Raw genomic sequence first — 14,099 nt, 5'->3', positions numbered from 1 at the left:
AGGCTCATTTCTAGAATATCTTTTTGTCTTTCTAATTATGTTTAAATTAAACTGCAGAATCATGTTTCTGATGTCTTCGTTTTAATAATAGTAATAATCTCTCCACATCTAAAATCCTAATAGAATTGTATAAAATGTAGTTCAGGAGAAGAATGAAAGTATAAAACTTTACTACTGAAAATAAATGTTGCTAAAGACTTCACGATGTGGATTCAACAGTTAAGAATATGTTTTCTTTGTTCTGTCCGTGAATTTACTGGGGAAAATGGGATTATAATAAAAGACTGAAAATTCAGGGAGACAATCACATAGGAAGAAAGTCAGTGATTATAATGGAAAGTGCTTAATATTTCCTCTAGCTGCTCCAGGTCTCTGATGGGTGTGGGGTTAGGAGTCTTATGGTATGGTTTACTTCATTTCTGTAGTATTCATTGGAAAATTGCCCCATAATAAGTCATTTTTGGAGAAAATTCAAATGTGTTTCTTGTTTCAGCCGACCATATACCAACAAAGTTATCACACTATGGTACCGTCCACCAGAACTTTTGCTGGGAGAGGAACGATACACACCTGCTATTGATGTTTGGAGCTGTGGGTAAGTCTTATGAAGCATATAGTAGAGTCTACAACAACAATGTGCCTCAAAAGATGTATTGCTAAATCTATAATGTATCCTTTTGTTTTGCAGGTGCATACTTGGTGAACTTTTTACTAAAAAACCAATCTTTCAAGCAAATCAGGAAATTGCTCAGCTGGAACTGATAAGGTGAGTTCTAACATTGAGTTTGTGACTCTTAGAAACTTAAAAGTTAGGTTTTTCTTCATCTAAACTACAGATGAAGTGGCATAATTTTGAGTTTTGAAATTGCAAAACTTCTGTTGCATATGTGTTATTATCACTATAATATAAAAGAAGTAGTAAACCTGGCTATATAAAAATAAATAAAAATGTAATGTTCGTTTGGGGGATTAACGTAACTCAAAAACCACTGGACAAATTGACACAATACACCTATCAGGCCAACGAGGGACCATCACTCGTAAAAACACTGAAAATCACATCAGAAGAGACTTAAAAAGCAAAAAAACCCAAAATTTACATTACAACTCATGGGCAAAACCACATATATAAATGCAAATACACATATACACAAACACATACACACACACAAAGCACATATACACAGACTGGGTTACAGCAACGCATTGCAGGGGATGAAATAAATGGAAGTTATTTGTGCTTAGAAGCAACCTGTGCTCTTCTGCATATTATTGTTTCACAGAAAGGATAGGGGTGACTGTTTTCATTTCAAAAGAAATGGTACATTTTTTCTTAACAAGAGAAATAGTACATTTTCACAGTGGGGCAAATTTGGGGCTACATAACTCCTTGAGTGAAAATTTCATAGAGTCCCTAGCTCACTGGATACCCGAATCTAAACTATTAAATGTGATGATGCATGACAAAATATGAAAGTAGTTTTAGGTTAATGTTCAGTGGTTCTCAACCTGTGGGTCCCTGGATGCAGTGGCTTTCAACTTCCAGAAATCCTAACAGCTTGTAAATTGACTGGGATTCCTGGGAGTTGTAGGCCAGAACACCCGGGGACCCACAAGTTGAGAACTACTGTTATAGATAGTCTTTTCCCTTTTCCTTAATATTAATAAAATAGAGTTCTCTTTACAAGAACTATCCACTAGATGGCAATAATAATTTGTTAGTTTCAAACAACTTGAGTCTTTTCTCAGTGGATTTCATTAGCATGTTACTAGATGCCTAGGCCACTCGTTCTCAGCCTTGATATTCTGGGTTATATGACTCCATGGAAGGGCCCTATGATGCCAAAAAGATGCTTGTAACTGTGTTTCTTCAAGTAATCACCCTTCCGTTTTGTTAGTGTCAAGAACGGCAAGCCACCTTTTCTCTTGTCCTATGGCTGCTACATGGCAGCAGACAGGAGAACCAAGAGAAAAGTCTTTGGTGCACTGTGGAGTATGCAAATGCAGTCTGTGCGGGTGGGGAGATCAAACTTCATGGCAAAACCTACTCAAAGCTAGAAGTTTTCATGAAAGCCTATTTGTGTAAGTCACATAGAGCATGAAGAACACTGTACATGAGTATTGACATCTGTTGTGCTTAAAGAATAGCCTGGTATATAAGATGAATGAATAACCAAAGTTGTGCAAACACTTATGTACTTTAAGATTGTATGATTTGACTATATTGTTACATCTAATAGTGTTTTGGGATTTATGAAGTCTCTCCTTATCACTACTTCCTTGACAAGATCTGATTGACAATCAAACGAATTGTATGTTTGTAGTCTGGCTGTCGGCTTGGGCCTCATTATGCCAACACCAAGTTTCTTTTTTCATTTTGAGCTCCTTTTATTATTAAATTGTTTCCCAGTTGCTTTATGTAAGATTACCTTAGATAAGATTTGATAACCTGCCATTATCAGACCTATTAAAACCTTCGAACTCTTGGCTAGCAGTGCATTAGTTGTCTCCCTTTTCCTGTGTGAAATACCACAGAAAACTGCTGTCTTCTGTGGTATTTCCCATTTTCAGTGCTTTTTTGCTTCCTAGACTTTAAGAAAGCATTTCCTGATACGTTAAGGCAGTTTACACTTTTGATTCATGGGGTTTTGATTTGAAACCAGTCAGCATGACTTCAACAACAAAACAAACTTTTATGAAATTTTGTATTCTTAACATTATAGCCTGATGAGTTATGATAAGCCATCTTCTTTGTTTCTAGAAATCCTCCTTCAAAATTTGCATTTTCCAGCTTGAAATTGAGCATTGTCTCATTATTTTCCTTTTGGGGGTTGGAGGGATTTTGGCTTGAAATTCAGTGTTGTAACTTAATCACTATCCCCCCCCCCCCAAAAAAAAATATTGTATAAAGATAGATATTCCTGTTTATTCTAGTTATATATATAGACAACCTTGCATTGAACTATATCTAATTCAGATACGTATTTCATTTTTTCCTAACTTACTTAAAGTTACATGCATTCATTTGCTTGTTAATTGTGTTTTTCATACAGCCGCATTTGTGGTAGTCCTTGTCCTGCAGTATGGCCCGATGTGATCAAACTGGCATATTTTAACACTATGAAACCAAAGAAGCAGTACCGTCGAAGATTGAGAGAAGAATTTGCTTTGTAAGAATAATTTGAATCTACAGTTTATTTATGGACTCTTAAGTATAGATTTTTGTGATTCAGAATGTTGACTTCTATAGTATAGGATTGTGAATATTTTGTTCTTAATTTTCCCTTTATGCATTTGCAGACTGTAGAGTTTATGTAAGCCATTGTTGTTAGCATCAATCTATTATTGGCAACTATATATGCATTGTGTGCCTGTGTTTTTCACCAGTTCTGAATACATTAAACACTGGCACAAAAGAGCTTGTATTTCTGCCTCTTTCTTTAAGGGGAGGCTTTAAAATTAATCTGCATGTTTCTAAACTGTCTGGAAGGATTTTAAAAATGTGCTTTTATTCTGTTACTTTCAGACTCCCTTTCAAACCTGGGATACCATATAGAGAAAGAGCTTCCCATTCAGCTGCTTTTACGTTTCAACTTTGTCCTTGGCCATTATAGCTTAGCTATGTAGCCTTATTGTGCTGATTTTGCACATAGATGAGATAAACAAGACTTATGGACTGCTCAGTAGTTAGGTTCTTCTGTCATAATGTTTGTATTGCGCCTCACGTTTTAAGAAGGGTAGATTAAAACATTTATTTCTTGTTAGGTTATCTTTAGTAAAATAATTTAGTTCTGTGAACCCTTACTAGTAATTTCAGGTGTGTGTATGCCACAGAGAATGTTCATTTTCTTGTCTTTACCAGTGTGAATAATAATTAAGCCTAAATTATAAACAAGTTGTCAAACAGGACTTTGTGAGGGTTACGGTATACAATTCTGATAGATACTAGCACAGTCCACATTGCATAATAAGTATCTCATAAAACAGAGTGTATCAAACTGATGTGTTAAACGTGGTTTGAATAATGCAATGCATCAAAATGAAATTCTGTGAAGAAATTTCCTTTTTCTTTGCGTTACTTTATTCATCTTAATCTTCTTTACAGTATTCCCTCCGCTGCGCTAGATCTTTTTGACTATATGCTGGCTCTAGATCCCAGTAAACGTTGCACAGCAGAACAGGCACTTCTGTGTGAATTTCTGCGAGATGTTGATCCTTCAAAGATGCCCCCACCAGAGTAAGTGCTTCTGTACAGATCTTATGTCATTCAAAATCAGATTTTAGACATTTTTATTCTACCAGTGAACCTCTACTGTGTATATGTGTGCTGTCTTTGCATTGTGGGGTAAGCAAAATCAAATATTGTGCACATCCTTGGATGGTAATTGTTCATGTTCTAAAATCTTTTGTAGTTGTCAGTTGGGAGGGTTGCATCACATGTCCAAATTCATTGTTAGTCCCAGGTGAAGTAAACTCATTGACTCAACTCTTCAATACTTACTGTATATACCAGGCATGGACAAACATTTTTTACTTGGGGCTGCATTATGGGCCTAGCTGGGAGGGAGGGTAGACACACATTGGGTGGGATGGGGCCGGGAAAGAGAGAGTCTGGGAAAGGGCAGGGCAGGGTTTGGGTCATCCTCAGGTTGTCCTCCTGGGATAAGGATGGGGCTGCTCACTCCATCCTTATGCTGGGAGGAAAATGAGGCATACGGTGACTGCCGCAATCCTCCTCTCTCAATCATCAGGCTGTCGTCCTGGCATTATGCCGGGAGGAGGGCAAGACAGGCAACCTCCAAGAGCGCTATGGAGGGTTCTCAACCACTGTATGCTTTCCTTGAGCCATCTTCCCAGCATAAGAACAGGGCCACTCATACTGTCCATATGCCAGGAAGAGAGCGAGACACATGGTAGCTGAGAGCACTTCAGAGGGCTCTCAGTAGCCGTGTCCCTTCCTCCCTCGTCCTTTCTGCAGAAGAATGTGCCAGACCACCCCTTCCTTATGTTGAGAGGAAAATGAGGAGGGACTGAGGTAAGCACCCAAGGGGCCATATCTGGCCCCTGGGCCTTAGTTTGCCCGGCCTTTAATTTTAAATGCATCATGGTGTTATTATTTTAATATTTATTGTTATTGCTTTAATGTTTATTGTTTTGCTTTATGAGTTTTATTGTTGTATTTGTTATGCTGTTGTTTTATTGAGGGCCATGGCCTTTTGTAAGCCGCACCGAGTCCTTCGGGCGATGTTAGCGGGATATAAATAAAGTTAATAGTAATAATAATAATAATAATAATAATAATAATGTCTGGAATATACACATGTACAAATCAAGTGTTAAAATGTTAATCAAAATTTTGGTAATTACTAAAATGTCTAAACGTATATACCCTTAATTATTCAATGTGTTTATTATTCAATGTGTTTATTATTCTTAAGTTGGCAATTCAGTCAGACCATCAATATATCAGTGTACACAGACAGATACTTTATAACACTGTTTTGGGAAGATTCTAGTGAATCTTCCCAAAACATTTAAATTAGGCACTAATCATTTCAGCATCTTGTTCGGATTGTCTTGCATAAATTCCAACATGAAATTAATTTCTTATGCTTTGTTTTCTTACATGATTTCAAAAAGTTTAATTCTGTTTACTGATTTTATTTTAATAGACAGAATGAGCCAATCTAGGTTTGATTCAGAAAATGTGAGATTAAGACCATCTCAAGTTTTTATTTTCCTACATAGATTTTTTTCTTAATATTTTATATTACTGCATCAGACAGTATATTAAATTTCTATATCCAGCCAAACTATATACAGAACCTGTACCCCTTTCTCCATATGAAGGCAGCCCCTGAGTTACAAACAAGATTGGTTCTATATTCTCTATATTGGTTCTGCTTAAATAGAATTTGTATGCAAGTCAGAACATACACATTTCAAAGGGTGGGTGGAGGCAAGAGAGCTGGAGCTGGAAGGGAGGAGGAGGAGGAAGAGGAGGAGTTAAGGGAGGTGGAATGTTGGTTATTTTTCTTTTCTTACTCCTGGAGCCCACCCAAGGAATGCAACCAAGACCTCCTCTTTCTCCTCCTCCTCCTCCCTTCCAGCTCCATCTCTGTTGCCTCCCACTGGCCATATCTGTGCCATATTTACCACTTTACAAAGTAACTCCCTGCTTTTGCCTGGCTGGCCATGGCTACCACAGACAGCAAGGGAGGAAAGAGAACAGTGGTCACCCACCCTTTGGAATGTGTATGTTCTCACTTGCATACAAATTATACTTATAAGCAGACTTCCACCCCTTTGTAGTTTCCCCCTTTTCAGAGCAGCTGGGTAAGCAAAAGGCCTGGGTGGGTCCTTATGTTATTGGTGAGGAGTCTAAAGTTTTATTATTTATTTTATAAGGCCCATTCATAACTAGGAGGCATATGTAAGTTGGATGCTCATAACTGGAGGACTGGCTGTATGTATGATAATTGCTAAAGGTGTCTAAATGATAACAATCAGAGTACTGTTATTTCAGTAAACATTGTGAAGCTACTGTTTATGTACAAATGGCTACAAAGCGACATTGTTATACAACTGATGGCAGAAATAGCTTTTTCTGATGTATTTTCCAGCACTGACAGAGTACTTGTACTGATTTCTACAATACAATTGGGCTGCTGTCTCCATGGATTCTGTCTCCATGGATTCAGCCATCCACAGCAAGATATTTTTAACAAATGACAATAAAAATCCAAACAGCAAACTGATTTTGTGGTTATATATACAGAACACCATTTGACTAGGCTAATGTATATAACAGGACTTGAAACCCACAGATTTTGGTATCTACCAGAAGTCCTGGAAGCAAATCCCAGTAGGCACTAAGAGCCCACTGTATATTTCTTTGCACATGATGAGAACAATAACTGCAAAGAAACAGTGATATGCACATGTGCCCTATTGACTTTAACTTAAAATGTCATGTGTCCCTGCCTGGAGAAATATCTGGTAAAATAATGGAAAGATCAGCAAAAGTTTTAAATGCTAAAGTAAAGGTTTCCCCTTGACATTAAGTCTAGACAAGTTCGACTCTGGGGGGGGGGGGGGGGGTGCTTATTTCTAAGCCAAAGAGCTGACGTTGTCTGTAGATGCCTCCTAGGTCATGTGGCCGGCATGACTGCTTGGGGTGCCGTTAGCTTTCCACCAAAGTGGTACCTGTTGATCTACTCACATTTGCATGTTTTGAACTGCTAAGTTGGCGGAAGCTGGAGTTAACAGTGGGAGCTCACCCCAGTCCCTAGATTCCTCCCTCCAACCTTTCGGTCAGCAAGTTGCACAGCTCACAGTTTAACTCGCTGGACCACCAGGGGCTTCTTTAAATTGTAGCTACCAAAATATTGTATAAAGTTCACTCTGTGTACTTTTATTGCTGCCGAATATTTTCATTTGTTCAATAGCTTTATTCACTTTACTTTACAGCCTTCCGTTATGGCAAGATTGCCATGAGTTATGGAGTAAGAAGCGCAGGAGGCAAAAGCAGATGGGAATGTCTGACGATGGAGCTAAACTTCCACGGAAGGATTTATCCTTAGGAATGGATGATAGCCGAGCCAACACGCCGCAGGGCTTGCAGACCTCTTCTCAATTGAAAATGCAAGGCAATTCTAACATAGGGATCGGTCAGTTATTTCTTTTTTTTCTTCTTCTAAATGTTTTGCTGTTTTGTTAAATTTATCTCTAGGGTATAAAAGCAGAGCTTGAAAGTAAAACTTAATAGTTTATTTAAAGGGGTACATGTAATGTGTTAATTTTGAGAGGTAGTAAAGGCATGGGAGGGTTTTGCTGTTAATGTAAGTTAATGACCTATAACACTATTTTTAAAAATAACAAGCAATGCATACTAGTTACTTCTAAACATTGTTTTCTTGCGATCACTTGGGATTTGGGAACGTCGTTTAAAATATGTTTTTAGAGTAGTAACATGTAAAAATAAACCATAAGTGGCAAGCAGTGCATTACTTTTTAAAAAAATGAATGTTGCAAGCTCTGTATGGAATTTAACTACGCTGCATGATAGTTGACCTGAAGGCAAATAATGTTAGCTATCCTGGGCCAAAAATGGCAGCTGGGGCAAAGATGTGGTGGCATTGCCTGCAGTGTTCCAGAAGGAATATTTGGGGAGGGGGAATTTGGAAGCAAAAAAGTACAATGTTGATATGGGCATGACAGGATGTATAGCTTATTAAATCCCCAAGGGAGGCAGTTCAACCTCCTAACCCTTTTTCCTTCCCCAAATGGTTACTCATTCCTCTATGGGCCAGTTGTTTCTGTTGAATATATGCATTCCCTTATGAAAGAGGAGAGCTTGGTAGGTGAGGTGTTTCTATAGATAACAAGTCCTGTTTGTACTACAAATATGTACATGTCCATTCACATAGTACTGTATGAAATGTTTGCATTTATGTGGACTGATTTTCTCAGTGTTTCTTTCCACATAGTTCCTTTTATGCAGTATTTGTTCTCGTTTGCCTTTTCAAGTGTGTGTAACAACACTTCTATTCCCAATGGAATACCCAATTTCACCATATAATAGTCACACACCTATTTTTTGGGTGCCAAAATTAGTATTCTTGTGTTCATCACATAAGTCGCAGAGCCTTTTGGGGCTGATTCCCCCTCCCTTCTTTCTTTGAAGGGAAGGCAATTTAAAAAACCTGAAATGGAGATCTAAGTAAAAAATGGATTGTTTTTCCTTACCTTGATTCAAGCCCTAGAGCTGTGGTGGCGCAAAGAGTTAAACCCTTGTGCTGGCTGAACTGCTGACCTGAAGGCCATGTATAAATATGTGAGAGGAAGCCACAGGGAGGAGGGAGCAAGCTTGTTTTCTGCTTCCCTGGAGATTAGGATGCAAAACAATGGCTTCAAACTGCAAGAAAGGAGATTCCATCTGAACATGAAGAAGAACTTCCTGACTGAGAGCCGTTCAGCAGTGGAACTCTCTGCCCCTGGAGGCTCCTCCTTTGGAAGCTTTTAAACAGAGGTTGGATGGCCATCTGTCAGGGGTGATTTGAATGCAATATTCCTGCTTTTTGGCAGAGGGTTGGACTCGATGGCCCATGAGGTCTCTTCCAACTCTTTGATTCTATGTTCGAATCTGCGAGACAGGGTGACCCCTTGTCTGTCAGCTACAGCTTCCCATGCGGGGACATGAGAGAAGCCTCCCACAGGATGGTAAAACATCCGGGCTTCCACTGGGCAAATTCCCAGCAGACAGCCAATTCTTTTACACCGGAATCAGAATAATTGAGTTGGAAGAGACTTGATGGGTCATCCAGTCCAACCAGTCCCTGCCAAGAAGCAGGAAAATCACATTCAAAGCACCCCGACAGATGGCCATTCAGCCTCTCTTTAAAAGTGCTCAAAGAAGGGCTTGCAGTTTCTCAAGTCGCTTCTGACATGATAAAAAAATCAAACCTCCTTTATATGGTTCTCTAAGTGAACAAGCCATGGTATGCCTTGGGCTTATTTATTCCCATTACTGCTCTGTTCGGAATGGAGAGTAAGTATATGCTGCTATTATAAAACAAACCACATTTTCACATGTTTTCTGAATTTGGAAAATTCATGTTTTGTTTTAGTTCAGCAGAATATGAATGAAATGTGGATCTTTAGTTTTTCTAAAGTGCAAGTAGATAATTTCACTTCCTCACCTCTTGGGTTCAAAAAGAATGAGGGAGTTTTTTTTATATCATTATTGGCATGTAGGCAGCGTTTATACTAAACAACTTTTTGTGTTTTTCCCTTTAGCAAAAGGTGGCACTGGCCAGCCACTAAATCAAAATGAGGTGGCCATTCTCCTTAATCTGCTTCAGTCTAAAACCAGTATTAATATGGCACAGTTTGCTCAGGTGCTGAACATTAAAGTGAATCCTGAGACTGAGCAACAGCTTAATAAAATAAGCCTTCCAGCTGGCATTTTGGAAGCTGGGGAGAACCAGCCTGAACCTCAGTCTGTACAGGCACAACCCCCACCGCCGCCACCTAAGGCACCACCACCTCCTTCACCAGAGCAGGATCTTGTAAAACAAACAGCAGCTGCTGCTCCGTCTTCTGTGCAGACTGCTCAATTGGCCCAAACAAAAGTTGACACTGAAGTGACTCAGGCGGCTGTGCAGAGTGCATTCACTGTGCTGCTGTCTCAGTTATTAAAAGCCCAGCAACTGAAGCAAAAGGAAGACATATTAGAAGAGAAGGAGAATGGCTCAGGAAATGAGATGTCATTGCACCCCAGTCAGCCCCCAGAGCCAAGTCCGCCTGCATCCAGCAACTGGGAAGATGAAGAGTCTCCAGCGTCCATTTATCCGCATCTTATCAAATCATTATATGCATGTACAGGTAAGAATCTGTGAGAGACATTAGATAAGTAGGGGGTATGCAGAGCTTGTGAGTGGTTTTATTACATGTGTGAAGCTCTTTCTGTCAAGGTTAGCTGAAGGTAATGATGTGTAATACATTCTTTAATGAAATTTAGCTCATGTTTTATGCAGATTGCAGAGCCATTACTAGTACTGCTGCAAAAATAAGGCTGCAGTTCAGGGTTGTTATTACTCTAAATGTTAGAATTAGCTTTCCAAAACAGTTCTACACAAAGCATGGGTGGCTACTGTTTAAAAATTCACATACTGTGGGGGTCTCGTCCGCATGCGCTTTGGGATCCTGGAATAGTGCAGTCTCTCTTGTTCCAGTAAGATGCTGTTAAAGTGCTTTATAAATAGCAATAGGAACAAAGGTAAGAGTGACTTAAAGTGATGCATTATCAGCTGTTAAACTATACATTTTCTTGTTAGTTGATTTGTTAAGGGAGTCATATCATATTTCACCATATATTTATTATTTATTTCCTATATTTATACCCCGCGCTTCTCCCCCCGAATAGTCACACTCCGATTTTTTTGGGTGGCAAAATTGGTATTTTTGTGTTCCTTTCATAATAGTTGCCAGCCATTTGAGTATGATTCCCCATTCCTTCTCCGGAACTTGGATCTTCTCTCCTTCCTTCTTAGAACTCAATTTCAGATTTTCCAAACTGCCCTGTCTCTGGAGAAAGAATGGGGGGGGGGGGGGGCTCATCTTTTCTCCAAGGCAAGGCAGTTTACAAAATGAACATACAAAAATGGAGTTGTTCGTTTGAGGCTGGATCATTCTTCCTCCTGCCACAGAGGTAAATCAGTTAATTAATTAAAAACCTGGAAATTAAAGAATTTTTTTATATGTCTTACCCGCCTCTCCTCATGGCTTGATAAAAAGTATAAAATTGTTACACAATGAAATACAGTATTTTATGATTAAACGGGAAGCAGAGGAGATAAGTCAGGAAGCTGCTGATGAGCAGACTTTTTTTTTTTTTTTTTGGAAACCTCTTCTCTTAAACCTTTTGTGTTTTGTATAAACACTTCAGAGGGGAACACTTTTTCTGTAACATGGGGTAACACACAGGAGGTTATAGCTATGACAGAAGAAGCATCAAATTTGATGAATTGCCTAGTATTGGCTCCTTTCCCCCTTGCATGACACTTCTCTGGATATCTTGTTTTGAGTAGAAAAGTTCTGGTTATAGATTTCATTCTCAATCATCTAACAATCTATTTAGGACAAGACGACTTGGTCAGGCACCCTGAGATGAGACCTCAAACGCCTGAAGAACGACCTCGCATCTTGCCACCTGACCAGCGGCCCCCTGAGCCTCCAGAACCACCCCCTATCACTGAAGAAGACCTTGATTATCGGACAGGAAATGAACATTTATCTTCACTTATGAGCCCTTCAGGGATGGATCCTCATGCTGGAGTGAAAGCAGCCCTTCTACAGCTGCTTGCTCAGGCACAAACAACAGAGACGCCAGCAACATCTAATGTGGATTTCCAGACAAGAGATTCCTTTATGACGGCCCCAGACTACAAGGATAGTTTTGGATCTTCTGCATTCTCTTCTGCGCATTACAGCACTAGTGACAGCATAGGGAGTGGCTCTTCTGGGCCATTAGAAAGGGGAAACTTCATTGGGAATTCAGACGTGCAACCCTTGGAGAATTACCATACTGCTTCATCTCACACTAGTGGTGCCCCTCCACCTCCTGCCTTTTCAGAACCATTTCACAGCTCAGTAACTGGTTATGGAGACATTTACCTCAACGCTGGTCCCATGCTATTTAGTGGTGATAAGGACCATAGATTTGAATATAGCCATGGTCCCATCACTGTTCTGGGTAACAGTGGTGACACATCCACAGGGTCTGGGTCTGAAAGTACTCACTCTTTGTCTTCAAAGATGCAGAACTATAGCTATGCCAGCAACTTACAAGAGCCTCCTAGTAGTGTTGGCCATATGCACGGACAAACCTGGACTTCTCCAGCTCAAGGACCTGGATATTCACAAGGATACAGGGGACACATTAGCACATCAGCAGTCAGAGGACGAGGACGAGGATTGCCATATTGAGCATCTGTTTTGTTTTTTCCCTCAGGCACATCGTTTTTACCTGGAAAGACTTTATAGCTGTGATTTCAAAGCAGTAACCCAACAGACTTGAATAATGTTAATTCAACAGCTTTATTTTTATGTGGAAAAGGGTCTTGCATACAATAGGAAATTGCTTACAATTCATGCTGTTCTGAGTACCAGAAAACTGATTGTACATCTTTGCAAATTCTAGCTATGAATTTTATATTTTGGCAGTTTTAAGTCAATGCTAAATTTAGGGACATCAGCTTTTTACGGCACACTGTCAGATCTGAACTATGCACACACGTGTGCTTTTTTGTAAGTTTGGACCAACTTTTATGTAAAAATTTTACAACAATCAAAGCAGGGCACTGATTTATTTGGTATTTCTTTTTACAAAACTCCTTTAGTCAAAACGTCACTCAATCCTTGCACTGCTTTCAGTGTTATCTGTAAAAGGTGTTCTTTGTGCTCATTTCAGACAATAAAGCAGTCTTTCTTGATACTAGTTTTATACATACTTGGGCATTGATTTGATTTACTTTCAAGGTCACTCATCTAGTGAAATATCCTGTCCATCTAGCCAGTGTTTGTATTTTGAAACTGTTTTACTTGAATGGTAAGTGCCTTAACGATGTACGCTTAAGGTCTGAAGAACATTTCATGAAATTCAAAAGGTTGTTTGAAGGCCCTTTATAGTTTGATACAAGACATTGCTGGTTACATATGGATAAATGGGATAGATGGCATTTTTGTGGCTTTTCATGTGCCGGTAGATTAATAAAATTAGAAGACATTTAGCTTTCCTTTCCCCAAAACTTACAACCATACCCTTATAACAAATTAAGCAAAGCAAAATGAGAATGTATGGACAATAATAAAGATTAGTTTCCTTCAATTTTCTGCAATATCTTTGCCAAATAAAACTTAGTGTCCTGTTTTATTCAAAACCGTCTTTATAAAAAAAAACGGAATAGCATTTTTGTGTTATCAACACACAGTGATTTTGCATTTCCAAAATAGTTTTGGAAAACAGATGATTTCCCACACTACTACTGCTGCACAATGTAACCATTTAATACACTATATATTTTTTAACTTAACATTTCTGGAAACTCGGACTGTGCCAATCAATTCTACATTAAACACTTTAACGTGTTGCTCGATTTCAATGTCTTTTCGAATAATCCCATGGGTTCAATCTAAAAGCAAATAATTATCCCTAAAATTATAATTCTGTCTCCAAAGATGATGCTCTCCATATTTGTTCTTTGAGAATGAAACTAGAGCCTCTCTCTGCAATGTTAAGAGCACTGGCTACATTTTCTGAGTACTTAAATGTTTTTAAATGACCATATTGGAGAAACTGTTCCCAACTGATTATCCAGTTGACAAGCTAGTGCATATGTAGCTATTTTCTCAACATGTAATGTTTCTGTTAACTAAATTACAAATGTAGTCTTGTCAGCTGTGACTTGAATCTTACAGAAGCAAACGTATCACTGCTTCAAATAGTTGACTCTTGATTTCAGTGACTATTGCAATTGTAGGGTGTCAGATTTGTTGGATCTCCCTTGTAAATAAAACATTGGTCCTTTTCAATATCA

The 14,099-nt window shown here is 38.9% G+C and overlaps 1 protein-coding gene across 4 annotated transcripts in view; it reads left to right on the top strand.

Moving 5' to 3' along the window:
- CDK13 (cyclin dependent kinase 13) overlaps nucleotides 1-14,099 on the top strand; it is a 40,099-nt gene extending 26,000 nt beyond the window's left edge. For all 4 annotated transcript variants that reach the window (XM_060781589.2, XM_060781590.2, XM_060781591.2 and 1 more), the window contains exons 8-14: nucleotides 494-595; nucleotides 689-766; nucleotides 3,054-3,170; nucleotides 4,106-4,237; nucleotides 7,471-7,670; nucleotides 9,799-10,386; nucleotides 11,642-14,099. In XM_060781589.2, coding sequence (XP_060637572.2) covers nucleotides 494-595; nucleotides 689-766; nucleotides 3,054-3,170; nucleotides 4,106-4,237; nucleotides 7,471-7,670; nucleotides 9,799-10,386; nucleotides 11,642-12,489 — 2,065 coding nt within the window. In that variant the 3' untranslated portion in view covers nucleotides 12,490-14,099. The remainder of the gene's footprint in view (nucleotides 1-493; nucleotides 596-688; nucleotides 767-3,053; nucleotides 3,171-4,105; nucleotides 4,238-7,470; nucleotides 7,671-9,798; nucleotides 10,387-11,641) is intronic.

The sequence above is a fragment of the Anolis sagrei genome, chromosome 6 (assembly GCF_037176765.1).
Source record: "Anolis sagrei isolate rAnoSag1 chromosome 6, rAnoSag1.mat, whole genome shotgun sequence".
NCBI lineage: Eukaryota > Metazoa > Chordata > Lepidosauria > Squamata > Dactyloidae > Anolis > Anolis sagrei.
The sequence above is the reverse complement of the archived record's forward strand: the minus strand, read 5'-3'. Positions and strand labels throughout refer to the sequence as shown.